The sequence below is a fragment of the Fistularia commersonii genome, chromosome 36 (assembly GCF_037954325.1).
Source record: "Fistularia commersonii isolate RoL2024-O1a breed Wild chromosome 36, RoL_Fcom_v1.0, whole genome shotgun sequence".
NCBI classification, from domain to species: Eukaryota; Metazoa; Chordata; class Actinopteri; order Syngnathiformes; family Fistulariidae; genus Fistularia; species Fistularia commersonii.
This window is the reverse complement of record NC_141319.1, coordinates 2,543,060-2,565,834: the sequence shown is the minus strand read 5'-3', so window position 1 is coordinate 2,565,834 and position 22,775 is coordinate 2,543,060. Positions and strand designations below refer to the sequence as shown.

Here is a 22,775-nt window from a genome sequence, read left to right as displayed (position 1 = left end):
ATTTTTCTGCTATTACACACAATCTTCATTGACAGGCATGGGAAAATAAATGATAAACACCTTAAAGTGTTGGCAGGGCTAAAAGGCGCTCTGTCTCTATGGTTAACAATGTGTAAGAAGTGGAAACATTGTCCTTTTGTGCCCTCATGAATATAACTGACATATTTTCAGATTAAGACTGTTACTGCCTGGTGAAGAGGATCCGCGACCACTATATTCTAAAATATATTGTATCTGCTGGCCATGTGATGCAATCTGCAGGAAATTAACTGCATAACATTATGTCTGTAGCTTTTCGTTTTTGGCCGGAGGAGGAAGTGCATTACTCTTTCATATGTGATTCTAGAAAAAAATGGGCAGAAGGAAGAAAGAGGATGATTTATGGAGCCGTCTCTTAGAGTAAAGGGGGGTTTGCTTTTGAAGAGATAACTAGTGCGAAACCTATAGTCTGGACATTTCTTACAAGGAAAAACAGCCGAAAGCCAAGTGAACTCACAATAAACTCACCGGTCCCCTGTCTGTTGGCAGATTTGGGTTCAGGAACTCTTACTATTCCGCTGTACAAAGGAGATGGAGTTCTGGTACGGAGCTCAAGTTAAAGTACGATTTACAGTTTTGCCATTCCTTCATCATGCCTGAAATGTACAACTGGAGGAAAGACTGGTTTCACACAAACATGGCACCTTGACTGCTCGTCTACTCGAGGCCGTCCCTTCCCTGCTTCTTGTCGAGGAGCTCGGTTGTTTTAAAGATTTACAGTTCGTGGAATTGGCACTTGACAAAAAAAAAAAATTAAATAAATATTATATGGAACTCCGTCAGTAGCTCTTAAAATCCCGCTCTTGCCGCCAATCTGCCGCCTTTCGGCTTGTTTTGACTTTCACAAGTTCAAGGGAACACAAATCCGTCAGCAGCAGCAGAGGCAGCAGTGTTCTCTCCAGTGTTCAGGTACATCTGTGTGTTTGTTTATGATTCTATGTATGTGTGTGTGTGTGTGTATGTATGTAGATTCAATTGTAATCTTTCTTCTCCTTTTTAGTCCAGCGAAAGCAGCGGCTGCATGTTGTCCTCTTCGCTCTTGACTTTATCCGGTCGTTTCAGCACGCCGGGCTCTACCACCGACTGAGACCTGCAGAGACACAACAAGTTGTGCATTAAAATGTATTCATTCATTATCTACACTGATTATCCTGCACTCAGGTTCGGGCTTCATTGCCGCATTTTATGCAGAGCAGCTTGGTCTGTGGGAATCACCTGTTACAATAAATCCACATTTCAAGTAGAACTCCAGGTAAAATGTTAAAATCTTCCTTTTTCTCGGAAGTTGTAGGCTCTTCTTCTGTCTCTTCACTGGACCTTTTACCCTTTGAAAAGAAACTTTCCCCTCCAACGTCTGTTTTTTACTCTTTTTGGTAGCTTGTAGGTTACATTTTTGGAGCTCAGATGAGCGAGATGTAATCAAGAGAGTCCGGTCATTTTTCAAAATAAAAGAAGAATGTTCAGACTCAGATAATAAATCCAACAGACATAATTGATTATTTCTTGGGCGGCCCGGTACCAATTGATCCACAGTACCGGTCTCAACCCGGGGGTCGGGGACCACTGATCTAGGGTGTCCATGTTTTAGGATCATAGTAGGAAATCGGAGCACCTGGAGATAAACCAAGCAGACGAGGAAAGAACATGCAAACTCCACACAGAAACTCCCCGGTTGCATTCACACTTTTTGCTGTGAGGTGAAAGCCTTGCTTTCAGCCACCCTGCATTTCAATTGGTTCCTATATTTATCCTTTTTAATTTCAGGTTTTAGGGGGACTTTGTTTTAAATCATATGTAGACATCCCGTGTTGTCACAGGTTACATAAAAGTTTTGGATACCTGTTATGTTTACACATGAACTCATTTTGCAGAGGTTTGGTAAAAGAATGTGTGCAGCCTGAAGGACCCCTGCTCAATTCTGACCAGGGGACCGTTCTGTGTGGAGTTTCCATGTTCTCCCCGGCTGGGGTTTCCTCCATGTTCTCCGGTTTCCTCCCAAATTGGAAAAATTGGGAAATGAAGAATAAGAGTGAATGGTTGTCTGTCTGTATATTTGGCCCTGCGATTGACTGGCGACCAGTCCAGGGTGAACCCCTGATGGCAGCTGGAATATGCTGGAATAAGTAGGACAAGAATAGGAATAAGAATAAGAATAACTTTATTCATCCCGAAGGAAATTGTTGTGCCAGAGTTTCAAGTAAAACATAACAATAATAAATAATAGTAGGAAATTGTATAAACAGTAAAAAAAGAAGGGGGAGAATGAGAAATACAAATAAAACTATAAAGTGTCAAAGTCAAGGCTATAAAGTGTTTTAAGGTCTTAAATGCAAAGATTAGAATAATCTAATAGGATAAGCAGACAATGAATGAATGAATGGTAAAAGAGTCCAGTAAAGACAAACACGTTTCATCCATTCCAGTGGAAAGCAATGATCTGTAGGAAAATCTAGAGGTGAAGGGATGCTCTTAAAGGAGAGGAATGTCACAGCCCGAAGTGTGAATGAGAGGGACCCAAGTGGAACTGTGAAGTTACAGGAAGAGGAGATAAAGAAGGTGGACAACTGCATCCAACCAGATTGGTACAGGTCGATAAAAATGTCAGGGGAAATGTGCAAAAAAAGAGTATCGGCTAGAATGAAAAGCAGGGTGTATAAGACAGTGGTGAGATTAAGGATATTGTATGGTTTAGAGCAGTGGTCCCCAACCTTTTTATCGCCCCGGACCGGTCAACACTTGACAATTTTACTGTGGACCGGGGAGGGGGGGCGCAATATATTTTTTTATATTGCGCCTATAATAATAAACGTGAATCATCCACTGTGTGGATCCACCTTTTCCCCTTCGAAAAGAAACTTTCCGTCTGACGTCTGTTTTTTACTCATTTTGCTAGCTTGTGGGTTACATTTTTGGCGCTCAAGTCACCGAGATGTAACCAAGAGAAAGATCGTGCAGACTCAGATAATAAATCCAACGCAAATACTTTACATTACATTTGGCAGATGCTTTCATCCAAAGCGACTTACAATAGAGGACATAAGCACTGCAAATAACACTTGCAAATACAAGATGCACAGGAAATATACAGAACAGTAAGCTGGGGTTAGTTTTTTTTTTTTTTTTAGGACAAAGACAGAAACAGAGAAGGGATAGGAAATATATTGGCATGCTGAAGTTGCAACTGTCAGGTAGGAGGTATAAAGGAAGACCAAATGGAAGATCTATGAACGCAGTTAAAGAGAACACAAAGTTAGTTGATGTGAGAGAAGATACAGAGAACAGGTTTCAATGAGACAAACGATTCACCACGGCAACCCCTGAAGGAAGGAGCCAAAAGGAAAAGGTGATACCATGAAGCTCGTCAGTGGAAAACCCCAGACAGGACAAACCTTTTCAGTTGAATCATGTGAAGGCAGAGAGAACTTTAAATCTCAGGTGCGCTAGCGTGGAAGACTACCTTTTCATGGTTTTCGGCGACAGGTTCTTATCCAGGTCTCGCTCCAGATCCTGCACCGACAAGGTGTAAGACTCCGGGCAGTAGTCCGTCTCTTCGTCATAGGCGTGGTCAAGCAGTGTCCGCGCCCACGTGCCCATGTCGTACGGTGGCATCATACCGCCAAGCTCCGACGGCAGGATCTCTGGGTGGATCAGCTGGTGGAGGCTGTTCAGGTTGTTACCGTGCATGAAGATCTGAAGAACACAAGATTTTCCTTTTACTGAGAATCGGACTTGATGGACTTGCAGATGAATGTGATCCCATCTTTCATCTTGAATTACAATTGCAAATGACAGTCCAACAACAATCAAGTATGGCAAAGTTGTTTTGCCATTGTTTTCAGTCATTTAGCCGTTAGCAGGAGCGTCAACTTTTACATAAGAATAAGAATAAGAATAACTTTATTTATCCCAAAGGAAATGGTTGTGCCAGAGTTTCAAGTAAAACATAACAATAATAAATAATAGCAGGAAATTCTATAAACAGTAAAATAAATAAATAAATAAATAAAAATACAAAAAAACATACATAAAACAAACAAAAAAACCCACACATAAAGATAAACTTAATAAACTGTGGCTCCATGCCAGGGGGATTGGTTAACTTCCTGTCTCACTTTTTGGTTGGTAATAGTAAAAGAGAAACATCAACAGATATGTCTCGTTGCTTTATAAACCCTTTCAAATTTCAGAGGAACGTCATAGAATACACAGAAAAATCCCAGAAAGGCTATAATGTAGCGGCAGCTGAGTAAAAATGGCAGGTAGTAAGTAGTGCTGTACACATTTTACAAGTTCATTCCTCTCTTGTCTCTTTGGGCTGATCAATCAGATATTTATTCAAATAAATCTGTCTTGATTATCTTTAAAATGTTCCCGCTGAGTGTAAGATGTTCTCACCCTCTTCCTGGTCTTGTCCTTGAGGAAGGGCCTGATGACGGTGTAAAGGGCGTGAATGTACCACGGCTGGTTCACAAAGTGGATCCCCCCGAACCGGGCCGGAAAACTGTCCTGTTGGGAAAAATGAATAAAACAAATGAATAAAAACAACAGAGACCTATCTTTATATTTTCACAAGAATTGCATATGTATTAGCATGTAAGAGTGACGTTTAAAAAAAAGGTATTTCCAAATACATTCTCATGCTGCCCATCTTTCTGTGATCTCTGTCTGATTGTTAAATATTAATTTAGACAATGGAATTTCTCACTTATTTCTATCAATTATAATAATATATAATAATAATCTGTAATATAATAATATATAATAATAATCAGTTAAACAGGCAGTTTCCCTGTGATTGAAATGTCATGATCTGGTTTTGGACTCTTTTTTTTAGACTATTGTCTTCTGGTCGTCGTAAGTTTTGGCATTTGATTATTGAATGTTGGTCCAGTTTATTGATTTGATTCAACCCCTGTCTGTTATTTTTCCATCTTGGTTTTTCTTTGTTTTGTTTTTTTTTTTACCTTCCCTGTCCTTGTTCATTTCTCCTGTCAATTTATTCAGTCTTGTTCTTCTAGCTTCTCCTATCACACAAATCAGCCTCTTGCTTGTCAGTATCGTCTGTATTTGCATTCTGTCCCCGATGTTAAGATGTCCCTCTGTTTATCTCTATATTCCAGAGCCTGTTGCTTGTTTAGTTTTCCGATGTTGAGTTTAAGGTTTTGATTATTTGCCTGAAATCATTTAAATGAACACTGCAACACCTCGCTTCATATCATCAGCAAATTATACTTAGTAGTACAAACAGATGCAGAAAATTTGATTTTTACTATTGCTGATTATGTTTTTTTTTTGATTTACTCATGAAAACATTCATTCATCCATCATCTCTGCTGCTCATCCTACATGCAGGGTTGGGGTTCCTTGTTCCCACCTTACACCCCCATTAACACAACAACCCCCTTCAACCTAGTTTCTGCAAAACAACTCTCCCATTTACATCACAACTTGTATTCAGAGTTGTCACATTTGACATGAAGAAGCCTCTTGGATTAGAGGTGAAACATCTTCAAGGGGAGAAAATCAAATCAAGTCGCCATGAGAAGAATATTTTGACAAGAGTTAACCATGAATCGAATGACTGAGAACATCCATAGAGAACAGTCCGGAGACAACGGTTGACTGGGTGGCTTTTGCTACATAACTGCTGGACTTGGGCGTTGGTTAAAGTCGACAACCGTAAGAGCCATCACAACTTGGACCAACGCTCAACCCTGGCAGTTATATACCAACAACTCCCCCGGGGTCCAAACTGAAGAAGAGAGTTGAAAACATAAGCCCGGTTGTCACAACAGGATTCGGCAAGAATCTATTGGCTGTTTTTGGACTGTGAGGGGAAGAGAAAACACAGAAAATCCAAGTAGAAACGGCCCGGTCAGGCGCAAACCGCCTCTATGCCACCTTGGGAGTGAAAGACACCAAAAAGAAGCAAACCATGCAAGTGTCTCCGTGACACTGAGTGCTTGTTGGAAACCGTTCCAATTTCGGTTAATCCCTTCCAGTTTCTCTGCAGCGGCTTCTTAGCTTTAGTTATGGGTGTTTCCCACTCGAGGAACAAAAAAACACACTTTGTGACAGCCCCCCGTGAACCCGCGAACACGCCTAGCCTTCAAGGAACGTGAATGACTCGAATACGATGAACCGGCCGCTCATTTTTTAAAAACAACAATAAGGGAACGGCGCAATGTCACCTGACGTATTATTTTTCGACACAGATTTAATTAAGCCAGCAATCAGCTGAAAGCTCTGCCTCTCATCCCAGATAACAAAGTCAATTTTTCAGTCCCTCTCTGAATCCGAGCAAATGAAAAATTGCCTCTGTGAATTTCCTGTTCCTTTTTCATTAGATTACATCCGTAAATGGGCTCTAATCTCGTGGTCGATAGGAAACGCCGGGGTCTATTTTGGAGTCACTGCAGCGCTGAGAGAAATGAATCATTGTTTTAACGGGTTGGGACGTGACGCCAGGCCAGACTTCGTGTTTTCTAGAACACCGGGCACTCTTATTATAATTAAACTCCACCCTGTGTGTTCCTGAGTCATGATTTGGCCGAAGTCCAGCAGCAGTATAATCTGACACGATTCTCCGCTAGTGCTAATACATGGAGCGAAGGCCGGGATTGGAGACGGATGAGTGTCGTCTGAGGTCAGACAGGTTTGATAATGAATGAGATGTTTTGACACGCCTTACACGCTTCAACACACAGCCAGGCGCTGTATTTTACCCTTCGTGGTTAGCCTTTTGAAGGCAAAGTATTTAAAAACAATATCGTGCAATGCGGTTTGTTGATTAATCTCATTTGTTTTTCCCATCACTATTAGAACGTCTTCTTTTTGTCCTTTCGGCTTTTACCGTCTGGGGTCATCACAGCAAATCAACGTTCTCCATCTAACCCTGTTCTCTGCATCCTCTTCTCTCGAACCAACTAAATGATGTGACATTTGATGAAAATAAGAACACAGCGAATCAACCTTCTCCATCTAACCCAGCGGTCGGGAACCTATGGCTTGCAAGCCATATAGAAGAATAAGAATAACTTTATTTATCCCGAAGGAAATTGTTGTGCCTGGCCATCAGATAGCTAGTTTATCCGCGTCAACCCTCATAACGGAAAAGATGGCGAAAAGAAAAAGAAGACAATGATTACCGTGCACTCCGGGACTCTGGGCTGCGTGGACAGAGGAATTTGCATTTGGATCTGCCTTATGGCTTTTATGGCTCTCCCAGTCAAAAAAAGTTCCCGACCCCTGATTTAACCCTATTCTCTGTATCCTCAGTTAACTTCATGTCCTCTCTCAGTACATCCAGAAATCTTCTCTTTGGTCTTCCTCAAGACCTCCAGCCTGGCAGCTCCAAGCCCAGCATCCTTCTACCAATATCTTCACTATTTGTTCTCTGGACGTGACAGAATCCTCTCAGTCCGCCTTCTCTGACCGTCTCTCCGAAACATGGAACGTGCTGTCCCTCTGATAGATTGATTCCTGATCCTATCCATCCTGGTCACTCCCAAAGAGAACCTCAACATCTTCATCTCGGCCACCTCCAGCTCTGCTTCCTGTCTTTTCATAATTGCCACTGTCTCCAAACCATACATCATTGCTGGTCCCACAACTGGCTTGTAAACCTTTCCTTTCATTTCTGGCTGATATTTTTTTTATTACACATAAACCCCTGACGGTTTTCTCCTCCCATTCCGACCGGCTTGAACCTGATTCTTCACCTCCTCTCCACAACCTCCTTTGCTCTGGACTGTTGACCCAAAGTATTTAAAATCTTCCACCTTCTTTATATCCACTCCCCGCGGCCTCATTGCTCCACTTGGATTCATTTCATTCACACATATGTATTCTGTCTTGGGAGGACTAAGATTCATTCTGGAGGGTCGTCCTTTGGAACCGAACAGTCCTGGTTCAGTTCCCATGCTTCTCCAAGAGAGATGAAATGTTGTTGAGCAAGACACTCAACCCCAAGCTGCTCCTTAGTCACCTTGTGCTGCCTCACTGCTGGGTTAATGCAGTGGTCATAATTTGCTGATGTTGTGCTCTATGTATCACTGAATGTGACAGAAAAGGTATTTCTTCTTCATTCCTCTCCTTTCCTGAGCATACCTCCAACTCTAGATTTTCCTCCACCTGTTCCCTGCTCTCACTACAGATCACAATGTCATCTACAAACATCATTGTCCATGGAGATTCCTTTCTACTCTCATCTGTCAGCTTGTTCATCGACACTGCAAACAGGAAGGGGCTCAGAGCCGATCCCCGATGTCCTTCCAATACCCTGAATGTATTTCTCACACCTACAGCATACATGTCCTGCACCAGTCTAGCATACTTCTCTGCCACTCCAGAATCTGTCACTATTAGAACAAAAAGCCAAAATGAAGTCATGAAGGGAATTGAAATTCAATGTCCTCATACGAGGACTCGACATCGCAAGAGGTCGAATTTGGGTTAAATTTAATCACGGGCCTCTGTCTACCCTCCCGATGTCTGCCGGGAAAAGCGAGAATTTCACATTTCAAAAGGAGGGAATCAATTAATTCTTTTTTTTTTTTTTTTTTTTGAAGTTTGCTGGTCTAATTTTCAGCTCTAGTTTTCTGTCTCACAGCCGTCTATGATCAGAAACTTAAGAAAGATGAAACATTTGATATTGGCTCCAAAGGATTTCCGGAAGAGAATACAGTCAAAAAAAAAAAATACTGACAGCACTTTTCCAAAATTGCTCTTATGGCCAGATGCCCTTCTTTGCCTCTCTCCGGACGCTACCCCTGGGGCTGTCCTGCCGTCCGTCCATGCACACGTTTACGCTTTGATGAACTGCTGCATTAAACATAAAAAGCTGGAAATGGGAGATGAGCTCCTGCTCTGAGCCGTGGCCGCTTCCGGAGGCCCCGAGGAAGAGGGGGAAGAAAAATGCAGCCGATCCTCCGAGAGAAGAGACGGCCGGGAGGTGAGGAAGGGAAGAGAGAGGAGAGGAGGACGGCAAAGAAGGCAGGAGGTACAGAAACCATGAAAGACGCAGAGACGGTTTATCTTCATGGACAGAAATAATCCAATTCTTACCTCAATCTCAAGCCAAACAACATAGAGTGACCATGGACTAAAAAGATGGAATTTCTCTTCTATCTTTTAATTGAGTTTATTTAAAATACATTTGCAATTTATTTAAAAAAAAAACATAATCTTTAAGAAAATTTGAGAGCACGGATTTGTATTTACTGAAATTTTGACAATGTTTAAATGATGCCTTTATGTGTGTTCAGTTCATATTTAAGAATAAGAATAAGAATAAGAACAACTTTATTAATCCCGAAGGAAATTGCAAATTTTAATGCCAAAATAAAAGCTGCCATGAAACTGTGCAGTAATTTCTCAATATCTTCCAGCTATTTCTATTTTATTTATCAAAAAGCAGAACTTAATTTAATTACACACTCAAACTACATTACTGTGCATTGAATTTACTTGAAAAAGAAATTTACTTTTCGCACTAAAGCAAACAGACTAATTCCTAGTATTGAGACTACCGTATTTTACATTTAAACTACAACTTAATCTTTTCATCTTTTTTTAATTCTCATGAGGATGAGGACGGGGCGATGATTTTGACAAAGGACGAAGGATAAAAACGTGTAGATGGGACAGGAAGTTCAATCAAACACAGCAGCACATGACAGGAAGTACCTGACAATTCTAACTTTCTTATGTTCTTATTTTGTAGGGTTTCGGTCTTGGTGTGCACAGCAACAGTTCTGTTGACATATTTTTTTTCTTCCCCATCTTATTTTATTTCCTGTCATTCCTTAACGTCACTTCCTGATCCTGATGTTTCCATCCAAATAGCTCCTTCCTGTCATGATCAGCTGAGATGGCGCTGCCATCCCGACATTTGGTTAAATCTTTGTGTGTTTATTTTGTTTGTTTTGCCCGGAATTTATTTCTTATTTAAATATTGACACTTCCTGATTGTAAGTTTCTGTCTTTGACATTGTCTTGAATTTTAAATGGAGTAATTCTGTTGTTTCTAATGCTAAAAAAAAATGCACTGATGACGGTGGTGATCTTCACAGATAAAAACAGGTAATGCGGCAGGGTTTGTAAGTAGAAAATGTTTTGATGTTTGGCTTCGGAAGCCAAAGCGTGGATTCAACGGGGAGAAAGAGCGATAAAGAAAAAAAAAAGAAAAAGGAACCAGCAGGTTTATTTTTGGATGTAGACTTCAGGCCTCAGCAGTTCAGAGTTTCAGGTTACAGTGAAGGTCGAAGAGTCACAGGTGACAGGAGGGATGCAACCGGAGTCATTAGCACTGCGTATCCCATAATGCCCTGCGGCTTCAGCTAACGCCTCCTGCACAAAAACACCATGAAGCTTTTAAAAATAATAATTTCCCTCCTTCAAAGCCTGGCATCGGAGGAGAGGTAACGATTGCATCCTGCCTGAATGTCTGACCTGCGGCGACAGGAAAACACATCCAGATGCCGTAAATCAAGTCAGTGATGCTTTTTTTTTTTTTTGTTCCTGCACAACAGATAATCTGATGACTGGAAACCTTCTTGGAAAAGAGAGATACAGTAGAAAAAGGAAACCCCACATCTTTCTGAATTGAAGGCAGCCTCTTCAGATGCTGTGAATCAACATGGAAATTAAATTAAAATGAATCCAACATCTCGTACCGTTAATCTTTTGATTTTCTGACAATGGATTCAAGCTTCAACCTCAATTTATTTCCAGCAAATTCAAACAAAATTTACAGATATTTATAGATATATAACCTAAAAAGTTTTTGATAACTTTCAGTTGTTGATTTAATGAATATATATATATATTTTTTTTTTTTTTCCCACTTTTTTTCAGCCCTGTTTAATTTCAGCTGAGAAATGCATATCCTATGTTTTGCATCAGGATGCCAGGACCACCTGGCTGCTTGTTCAGACGTTCCTGCCTGCAGAGATGCAGCAGGAGGAAGACGATGAAGGTCTGACAAACAAAGCTGCAGAATCAGCCGGTCAAACTGAGCTGCAACCTTTTAACCACGACCTGCTCATTTATTATTTAGTTCGGCCGAGGCGCCACAGAAAAAGAAAAACGAGAAAAGCGCACATAAATGACTGACGGAGAGAGTAAAATTATCTTTAGGTGCTATAGCAGTTGTGTAGGTAGAAATGATTTATTTATCTTTCATTAGCTAAATACAAGTCATTTATGAGAGTAAATATGTAATTGATTCAATGCTCAAGAATTGCTGATAGATATCCAGAAAATGATATCTGCAAAACAATCATAGCCTATAATAACAGGCATATTAACTCAAGGTTCACTTGTGTTTTTATTGTGATTCTTTTGTGGTAGGCAGCTCATTAACTATTAAAGTAAAAGTAAATTATTGGACTGAGAATCAACTTGTAATTTATCATTACGTCATCCAATCTTTTGGATTTTACCCTATGGTGATTAAAATATATCATATTGTTATATGTTCTCATGCTCTCAGCCATATCATGCTTTTTACTGAGTACATTTTTGGTCTTTCCTAGCGTAGCTTTCTCAACATGTTTATATCATGTTTTACAGTATAAGACATGTATGACTTTACATATGGAGTATATATATGGAGGAAGGAAAGCAGCACGAGTAGACTTTCAAACAGTTTGAGGCTGCAAGGGAAAAAAATCACAGGATGTCTATATATAGAGATGTGGGGGGGTCGACAGAGGGGGTGGGGATTCTTGTGTTCAGGGGGAGGTTTGAAGGGAGATGACGGTTTGATCCGCTTCCAAATGCCGCTTTCATGTTTGGTGAGTCATAGCTGTCTTTCCTTTTTTTTAAAAAAAAGAAGAAGATAAAGTTTTATATGTAAAATCATCATGACAAAGAGTGAGGAAGCAGGAAGTTTGGGGAAAAAACAAAAACAGGTGAGTCTAGAAATATTACCAAGATCAAAATAAGTCCCAACATTTGTTGAGTTTTGGCTTTGGATTTAGTGTGAATTAAATTTTTCATAAATTCAGTGTGAAACTACAAATTATTATCAACTATGACTTCCAATAGGAAACAGGTAAAGGTAGATTCATATACATATATATATATATATATATATGTATGTATATATACATACATATAGATAGATAGATAGATAGATAGATAGATAGATAGATAGATAGATAGATAGATATAAATATAAATATATACATACATACATATATACATATATACATATAGATAGATAGATAGATAGATAGATAGATAGATAGATAGATAGATAGATAGATAGATAGATAGATAGATAGAAATAGAAATATATACATACATACATACATCATACATACACACACACACAAACATCTATCTATCTATCTATATATATATATATACATATATGAAAAAAGGAAGACGAAGCAAATACCAAACAATTTTTTTGAATTACTTGAAGAGCGTATTGCATGATTTTTTTTTTCTTAGAATAAAATAACCCAACAACAAAATGGGTCAAATTCTTGAAAAAGAAATTAGACAACATATATTTCACAGGTAACCTATGATCTTAAAGTATTTCCAATTTACTTGAAAATAAAAATAAAAAAAAATCCCTCTCCTCTGGATGCTCTGTGTTTGTTATAATGCGATTGGTCCCGTCTGGACTCGTAAATCTCCTCTTTTTCATGAAGCACATCAGGCTGATGAGCCTTTCCTCTCTGTCCCTGCTGCTGTCACTTCTCATCCGGCGAGGGATGAGTAAACATGTCCTCCAGTGAAAAGAGGGCAAAGTGAAAAAAAAAGAATGCACAAAAAAGAACACGCATCCATTGAAGTGCTTGTTGTATATTTCAAGAGATGAAGTGTCGCCCGCAGTGACAACATTGTTTGGCTGCCAGCTCCTTATTTTACGGCCGGACGTCCGACTGCAGCCCAAGACTGGAAAGACGGAGCCACTTCACTCGTATAAATCTCAGGTTTTATTGACTATAAAGAAAAATATAAGGCCTTTTACAGACGCTGACCCTGTCAAGGACACACGCGATCAGTCTGCCACGATAAAGACGTGTTGATATACGCTGTTCAAAAAAATTAAGGGAACACTAAAATAACACATCCTAGATCTGATTGAATGAAATAATTGTATTAAATACTTTGTTTTTTACGTAGTTGAATGTACTGAAAAAAAACAAAATCCCACAAAAATGATCAATGGAAATTAAATTTATGAACCCATGAGGTCTGGATTTGGAGTCACACTCGAAATTAAAGTGGAAAAACACACTACAGGCTGATCCAATGTTGACGTAATGTTCTTAAAGTCAAAATGAATCAGTGACACTTATTTCACACAAGTGTGATTGACTTAGTTACATTGCGTTGTTTCAGTGTTCTGTTTATTTTTTTGAGCAGTATATGTACATATACATGTATAGTATGCTAGGGGAGAATGTAAAGAAATAAAATACAATTTGAGACGGAACAAGAGTTTACAAAACTTTAGTTTTGCATTTTTTTTTCTTCCCAAATGACTTAATTTATAATTAAAAAGTTGAAAATTTCCGAAATACCAGTGGAAGTGATTTAGCCCTCCAGGACCTTTGACGCATGTAGGCTGCGGCGGTCACGTTATGTACATTTTTTTGAATACATTTTTGTTAAGAGCTGAACTTTTTACAAAAAAAATTTAATAATTTTGTAGTAGAGTTGAAGTAATTTTGATTCACAAACCATTGGAAAATTTGACAGAATGTGACGGGCAGATAAATCAAAAGTGAAATCAATTATAGCTCGTCACAACATGCAATTGCTTGTTAACTCTTTTTTTCAGCTTTTTGTTTTGGAAAAAAAAATATTGAACTGAAACCTTGTGTATGAAATAAAAAAGTAGCCGGAACAAGTTGCAGTCTCACTGAGAGGAAACCCAGCACTATCACAGGCAGAAAAATAAAAGGGGTGGACTTTGGTTCGCTCTGGAAAGAATTAAGAAAAATAAAAAAATTTGGATGATAGACTTTGACGAGACTTTCTTTTTTCTCCCTATTTACACACCCGTCATGCGCAGATGGTTGTGGGGAGAAATGTGTGAAACATCTGGTCCATTTGTTTCTCCTCAAGCAGTTCCAGCCTGCAACGTCTCAGTCGATTCAAAGAAGAGCTGCAAAATTAATCTAAATTTAATTAAAATCTCAATCCGGCCAGCTGCAATTTTCAAATGGCGGGAAGCCACGATTTTCATTGACGGTTTTCAATTAAACCGCGTATTTGTGAAGAGACTGCCTGCCTTAATAAACACATTGGTTTGTTTCCAATCCCCACAGATGTTACAGAGTAATCAGGTTAATATGTTTTTTTTAATTAAAAAAAGATGAGAATAATGATGTGAAATAATAAACAACTAATACAAAACATAATGTGGAAATTTGTTTTTTTTTAATCAAAATATGGCGAAGCAGATCAGAGACAAATGGATGCATGGGAAGAGTTGATTTGGTCATGTCATGATTCTCTCTTTTTTCCACTTTCCCTTCAGATTTCCCCGTCTTTTCTTTCATTTTATCTCCATAATTTTAATGAAAAGAAAATGATCGAGAAAAAATCTGCCTCCTTCACTTCTTAATTTGGCTTTTAATGTCTAATGTCTAAAACATTTGACTATTTTTTTCACTTTGCAAGCTTTTATAATTGACCGCTTTTATTGATGTACTGATTTTATATTTTATACACAGTATATGTTTCAACCTATACTTTTATATGTAGGCATGACTGAGGAGGAGGAGGAGTGTATTAGTGCGCGTGTGCGTGTGTGTGTGTGTGTGGGGCACAATCCATGTACAGTTTGTTTTACAGAGGAACATCACACCTAAAAAAAAACCCCAGTGTTAACAAATATCTTCATTTTTCAGTTTCTTGCCAATATTGATGACTTCTTACTGTATATCTAACAACCATTTAGGTAGCAAATTTTCAAAAATCCAAATAATACACTTATTGATATTATAATGAAAAAATAAAACAAATATAGCCTGAATGCTTGTTAGCTCAGTCACGTCTGTCCAGTTTAAAAACATTTTTCAACGAGAGATATGGAGTTTCAAAACGCGCTTGGCCTCTCAGTAGATGATAAGGCTCAATCATAAAAGATGTGAGGAGCAGAGCAGCCGCTGTGTTTCTCCTGCTGGAAGCAGCAGCTTCAAGCAGCTGCAGAAAATCCTTTCACCAGTTTCTCAATTTGGAAAAAAAAAAGAAAAAAAAGGAGCTTTTGTGTTTCTCTGCTGCCAAAGACGAAGGTCACACCGATACGACTGAAGCAGCGGCAGAAACTTCCTCTCCAACTTACAGAAGGTGATTTCTGCCGCGCGCAGGGAGGTGGACTCCCTCTCAATCCCCAGTTACCTTCACCCAGATGTCCAACCCTCCGCTTTGGTCGACAGATACCAGAAAAACATCTTTAATCGGGTCGATCGGGACAGATAATGTATCGGAGCCATGGCAGCGCAACGGGTAACATGAAAGGGAAAAGGATGGGGTTAGAAATATAATTGAATTACAATAACACTATTATTTAAAGGGAAATATCATAACTGTTATCAAATGAAGTTTTAATTGATTTAAAAATACAGAGGTAACATTTCAGGAGAAAAAAAGATGTCGAACTAATTGATTAGAGCCGAATTAAAAAAAAAAAAAAGATTTCATTAAGAAAAGACAAAAAAATAATTTAATAGGAATGAAGGTATAATGATAACAACTCAAGTAATATTGGGAAACTAATGAAAAGGTGATGAAAAGGTGCCATAATATGAAAATAAGAAAATTAAAAAAAAAAATTTGATACTTTGAGGACAAAGTCACAAATTTTAAGAACGAATGTCCCAGATTATAGGAATAAAACTGTGATCTACCGTGAATTAACAATATAATCTTTTCCGAACACAAACTACAATATCTATGCCACCGTTAAACTGTCCATGTTTTAAAAAATCAAATTTTTAAGAGATCCATGGAATTATAATTTTATATTATCCAGATTAAATTATTTAAAGGAGGTGGTCAATTTCATTCACCCCACTCACTTATTCATCTCTCTTATTGACTGAATTCACCAAGTCATTCACTGGCAAATACTGAAACACTGACTCACTGGCTAATGAACTCTTTCACTCACCGAATTGATGATTCATTGACTGAATTACAGTTTAACATGCTCACTCATCCGCCAACTTCCTTAATGACTGAATTTCTCACTCATTCACTCACTTACTAACTGAATTGCTGATTCTTTGTCTGAGTAACAGAATTAAGACACTCGCTCATTCGTTAACTCACTGACTGGATGACTCTTTTGACTCACTAACACTTTCCTGCACTGAATCACCAACTGACTCACTAACTGACTCATTCACTCGCCGACTCACTTTCTAGCAAACAAGTAACTTTCACACCGTCTCACCAAATCACCTCTTGACTAATTGACTGACTAAATTATAGATTCACTCATCCACTGACTGACTCAGTTACCGAAACACTGACTCACAGACTGATTTAATGATTTGTTAACCGAGTTACAGATGAATATGCCCACTCATCGACCGACTCGCTTGACGACTGACTGAATTTCTCAGTCATTCAGTCACTAACTGAATGACTGATTCATTGACTGAGTTCTGATCAACATGCTCGCTCATCCGCTAACTCACTCAGGAATTCCTGCACCAAATCTCTAACTGACTCACTTACTGATGAACTCACTTTCTGACTTCCTGACTGACTAACTGACTCATACACTCACTGACTTGCTCTGTAAACGACTCACTTTGACACTATCTCACTTACTCCCTAACTGGATGACTCTTTTGACTCACATACCAATACTTTCCTGCACTGAATCACTAACTGAAAGACCAGCTGACAAACGTATTCGGTAACTGAATTACTGACTCACTCACTCATCACAAATATGACTAACTGGACTTGAGTTACTAACGGACTCACTCACTCCAAAAATTTTAACACAAATTCCTAGAAACGCATGCACACTTACTCACATGCAAATCCATGCAATAAAAACAGCCACCAGTATGAACTTTCTTTTCAAATGCAAGGGGTGTTGGTAAAAAACTATCCTGACGGGGTATTGAAGCTCACCGGGGATCCTGCCGATGACATTTTACCCATCAATAATTAAAACCGAGCCGCGCCCGTTCATGAAAATGTTATTACAGTTCGTACTCAGCGTAAGTCATCCCCGAAACAGCGACCTATTCTCACTGAAATGACCCTTTACTTCTATTCTGTACATTTCAAAACCTCGGCCGTCCGTCGAGACGAAATACACTCGGCTCCGTCGCACGATCACAAGACGGCATTTCTTCCGTTTTGTTTTTCTTTTCACATTGTCTGAACAATTGACCCGCTCCCCTTGTTTTCTGCCTCTTTATCAGCTCAGAGGATGATCCCGAATATTGGCAGACAATATTCGTTGGCAGCTTCTGGTTTTGAAAAAAAAAAAAAAAAAAAAAAAAAAAAAAAAAAAGCAACCAAACAAACGAACCGACAAGCCAGAGCTCTTATCGGTGAAACAGTGTGCCATTTAATTGAGTGAGGAGGAAGAGCGTTTTGCTCTGGCACCATCTTCGTCTTGCAGCTGCAACTGTAGATAACAAGTGGAAAGGACACGGCGCGAATCGATGCCGCGCTGGATTTTTTTTTTTTTTTTCCTTAAACAACACAACAAAGCCAGCGAACACATTTCCTGTTTACCGATAAACACTTTAAGTTTGTTTGAACCCCGGAGTGGATAAAATCAGCGTGGAAACTGCGAGGAAATCTGTTGGTCGTAATAGAGTTTTAGAAAGGGGAGAAAGAAAAAAGTCAACACACTTAACTCTTCAATAAATCCCTCTCGTAAAGCACTCCAGATAAAAACATGACATAATTATATGGTGATTACAATGTTTTTATTGTTTTATTTGTGTTTTATTATACACGCTCTCTACTGTGTGTTTCTTTTTCGAAAGATTAAATGGCAAGATCCTTTGTGTCTCTTCAATGACTAATCGGTATTTCCTAAAAAGAAATACTTGTTAATCTTGAACTTTCAAGGCCCCTACAAGTGCAGTTCTCACTTCCAGGGCTGCAGAACCAAATGGCATAATTTGGTCCTGCAGGCCCGGCGTCTTTTCTGAGTTTCTGCAGCTTGTCCTTGACATCTAATCGGGGCAGAACGTATTTTTCTCCTGGGATGTCCAAGAACCATCTTCAGTGGTCAAAAAAAGGGAGGATCCGCCGGTCGAGGTGGTGAGGAAGTATGAAAATTGAGCCTAACACATCTGGCCAAGAAAATGGCCGGGGATAGAGTTAACCTGGACATGCACAGAGGAGAGAGTTTGTCGCAACACCCTGACAGCGATAACTTTGCGACAAATTCGGAAAGGCCAAATGGCATGTGCGGATTAACCTCAGCGGGAGGAAATCAATCCAAGCACCGTGCATCTGTTTGCGAAGCACAATGAAACAAGCAGCACCTTGACAGCTTAACTCTCCGCCGTCGTCCCTGTGCGGTCGCTGCATTGTTGTCGTTTCTGTCGGATTCCTTTCCGACGTGCTAAGCGGCAGTGGGCTTCAGCGGAGTACCGCACCTGAGTTTCTCGCATGAAATGTCATGGCGAGAAAGAACTTTGTGTTCAACCGTCCCAAATTCTCCCACACGACTCCCCTTCTTACGTCCCTTCACTGGCTCCCGGTAGCGTCAAGTTCAAGACCGGGCGGTGAATTGGACGGCCACGTTATATCTTCAGGATACGGTCGAGCCACATGTCCCTACCCGTCCTATCTGCCACCTCTCGGGGACCGTCCACCCCATCACTCCGAGCCCGCGGCCGCAGATCCAGCCTCTCTTCTCGGTCTCGGCTCCTCAGCGGTGGAACGAACTCCCGGAAAAGGTCAGAACAACGGGTTTCGCTGCCCATCTTCCGCCGTGATCTGTAAATGTACCTCTTCAACGAGCACTAACCCACTGAGATGGTTATTTGGCAGAGTGGTGACTTCTGAATAACGACTACTGGTGCTTTGGATTTTCGGTTATTGAATTGCAATTTTTGCAAGTCGCTTTGGATAAAAGCGTCTGCTAAATGACTGTAATGTAATGTAATGTAGTGTACAAATATGAAATGATGCATAAAAAAACACGGATTTTCTGTAGCGATAGGTGTTATTTACCTTAAACTCTAAATCAATAATAGCCGCACTTCAAAGTAGACGGTTATATTGGTAGCAAGTCCTGATCTAAGTGAGTAACCTTTTCATTAGCCACAGATAAATAATCATTATTATTGTTATTAAACTGTGTGTACCCTGCTGTGCTGTCTTGCCATTGGAATCATAGCTAGATTGTAGTCTCATCTGCTGGAAATAGTTGTATAATTATCATTATATTATTATTGTGATTACCATTAGCGTTGTTGACTGGTGTTTGGACAGTCACAGTATTTGTTTCATTAGTATTATAATTATTTTTTATTGTTTTTATAACACAAGCCAACTTGCTGGTAGCTTCTAAACGTTTTGATTTGTTAAGTCAAATAAGTCGTCAAAAAAAAAAAAAAAGAATCGTCTTTCAATGTTCTCTTTTTGTTCTTCAGTTTGTATGTACTTTGTATGTACAACTTTGTCGCAAAAGGGTAATTCCAAGTTAGTTATTTTCCTGATCGTTGAATAATCAATTGCTAATTGATCGAAAAATGGTATCATCATTTAGCTAAGAGTATTTAAAAATTGGATTAAAATCCAATTGACACAAAAATTTTGACACAATTGACACAAACTATTGTTTCAACATCTGTCTCCAGTTCCATTATTTTATGATTTAATGAGTTATTCTTTTATATAAATGAGGAAATGATTAACTATAGATTAATCTAGAAACAATCCCACTGTAAGGGGACGGGGGGGAACCACTAAGTTGCAGCCAGAAACACATCAAAGCATCAAGCAAACATTATGTAATCATCCAAAACTATTTCAACGACTCATGAATAAAAAATTTGTTGGTTGGCAATAAATGATTTATCCAGCATCACACGTTTACATAACACTTTTTTTTTTACATTTGCATTATTTGGCGGCACATCCTTGGAAGGAAAACAGACCGTCTGCGCTCTCACACATACACACACGCATGCATCCATGCATGCACACACACACACACACACACACACACACGCGTACACGTACACATGCACAACAAAAGGGAGCCCATCTGGAGGAGAGGGCAGAGCAGATAGCGAGGCAGTCGGACATGTTGCCGTGGCAACGTGATGAGGAGGGCGGCGAGAGGGAGGAGGAGGAAAAGGAGGGTGGTGACAAAGAGTGTTGCATCATGTTAGAGACTCGCTCTCAAAACAGGTGGAAAACAGGAGGTTTTAAAAGGGTTTGAGTTCATTTGTGTGACTAAATGTTCACACTTGCGTGTCGCTAAATCACCCAATGTGACAGATATCTGTAATTTTTAAATGACTGGGTTCATTTCAAACAAAGGGATGATTCACCTGATATTAGGCTTTAACCCTTTTCATGTTTTATTTCACATTTCAGCAGCAGCTGCCTCATCTTAATCTCAAATTATGTGCATCCTGATCGATATGCCTGAGCAAATCGCTTGCTTTAGGTTTGTTTAAATACCTACAGTACATGGAAATTACAAAGATGATGACATGAATCAGAACCACTATAGATATTCTCTATAGAACTGCAAAAAAAAAAAAAAAAGAGGCAAAAAATAGAGTAAAATTTGTCCATAAACCTGCATGCAACTTTACAGACATTAGTGATCATTACCTCAAAATTACAACTGATTAGCTACAGGTCACAGAGACAGGGACTTACTAACTCCCTTAAAATAACACAATAATTCTTCGGAAAATCTGCATGAAATATAGTTGGCATCTGCAAAGAATATGAGCCCTAAATGAGCTACAAATTTGCCAGAACTAGAGCAAAAATCTAAATGGAAAAATATACACAAATAGAAGATTATGACCTACAATACATTTCTATAATACACTCATATTTCATACATCTGTATTACAACAAATATTCGTGGGTACAAAAAAAAAAACCTAGTTCCTAATAAATAAAAAATAATTATAACGTTGTTACGAGAACAAAAAAGAAGAGGACACATTGAGCCCTTGTTTGTGAGACATGCATGGGTTAAAGGCAGGAGTGAAATTATTTTGTCTCCTGCTATGAAGAATGTAGTGACACTGAACACAGAGACTCTGGATTGAGAGACAAGTAGTGTGTGTGTGTGTGTGTGTGTGTGTGTGTGTGTGTGTTGGGGAGGGTAAAGAAAACACAAGAGACCAAGAGAAGGGTGTGGGGAGATGGAAGGAGATAAAGGCCACCCCTTCGATTATTGCTACCACATTTTGTGCAGTGAATTGTCGCTATCTCCTTTCATTTTTCTCCATTGAAATGTTTCCTTTGATAAATGCCAGATAAATGCAGAGGGTTGCATGAGGAAGGGCATCCGGCATAAAGTTTTGCCAAAACCAAACATGCAAATCAAAACTGATGACCAGATCATACCAGATCGGTAGAGGCCCGGGTTAACAACGACCGCCACTGGTACAAATGACCGAAAGGTTACTGTGGAAACTGGGCTACTGTAGGTCAAAGAAAGAGAGGAGGAAAGTGTTTTTGGAAGCAAAGAGAGAAATGGAAAAGCAGGAGTCTGGGACTGAGAGTAGGGACCCTGAATATTGGGACTATGACAGGAAAAGGTAGAGAGTTGGTCGACATGATGCAGAGAAGGAAAGTGGATATACTGTGTGTCCAGAAGACCAGGTGGAAAGGTAGTAAGGCTAGAAGCTTAGGAGCAGCTTTAAGTTGTACTATCATGGTACTAACAAGAAGAGACATGGAGTAGGAGTTATCTTGAAGGAGTTTGTTAGAAGCATTCTGGAGGTGAAGGAATGTCAGCTAGACCTATGAGTCTGAAACTGGAGGGTTAGCTGGAGGAGGTTGATTCGCTGTGGTGACCCCTGAAGGGAAAAGCTGAAAGGAGAAGATGAAGATGCTCAATGTTATTAGTGGCTTTGCCTCGCAGGTGGGATGTGAGTTTGAGGAGAAGGAGAAGTTCTGGAATAAGCTAGATGAAGTGATGCCCAGAAAATCCCCAGAGATGGGCGTAGTAGCAGTAATTGGTGCAGACTTCAATGGACATGTAGGTGCACGCAATAGGGATGATGAAGTGATGGGCAGATTTGGTTTACAGGATAGGAACCCATAATCTACCACCATCTGTCCCAGATGACTGGACAACTACAGCTATCAGGGAGGCCGGTAGGGAAGTACTTGGTGTGTCATCTGGAAGGAAAATGGATAAGGAGACTTAGTGGTGGGGGGAGGAAGTGCAGGAGTATATACAGAGGAGGTTTTAGCAAAGAAGTGGGACACTGAGAGGACTGAAGAGAACAGACAGGAGTACAGGGAGATACAACGTAAGGTGAAGATGGAGGGAGAGAATGATCTATACAGGTTGGTGAAACAGAGATATAGATGGTGAGGATGTACAACAGGTCCTGGTGATTAAGGATAGAAATGTATTGACAGATGTTAGAAGAGTGATGGGAAGATGGAAAGAGTACTTTGAAGAGTTGATGAATGTGGAAATTGAAGAGAGGCAAGGGTAGAAGAAGTGACTATTGTAGACCATAAACTAGCAGACGCTAGTAAAAGTGAAGTGAGGGAGGCAT

At 39.6% G+C, this 22,775-nt stretch overlaps 1 protein-coding gene across 1 annotated transcript in view; it reads right to left on the bottom strand.

Annotated features, from left to right (window-relative positions):
* Nucleotides 1–307: 307 nt before the first annotated feature.
* Nucleotides 308–22,775, bottom strand: part of clvs2 (clavesin 2) — a 45,115-nt gene continuing 22,647 nt past the window's right edge. The window contains exons 3-5 of the mRNA XM_086143421.1: nt 4,435–4,545; nt 3,497–3,729; nt 308–1,129 (exon numbers count right to left, since the gene is read on the bottom strand). Of these exons, the coding sequence (XP_085999547.1) occupies nt 1,036–1,129; nt 3,497–3,729; nt 4,435–4,545 (438 nt within the window). The 3' untranslated portion in view covers nt 308–1,035. The remainder of the gene's footprint in view (nt 1,130–3,496; nt 3,730–4,434; nt 4,546–22,775) is intronic.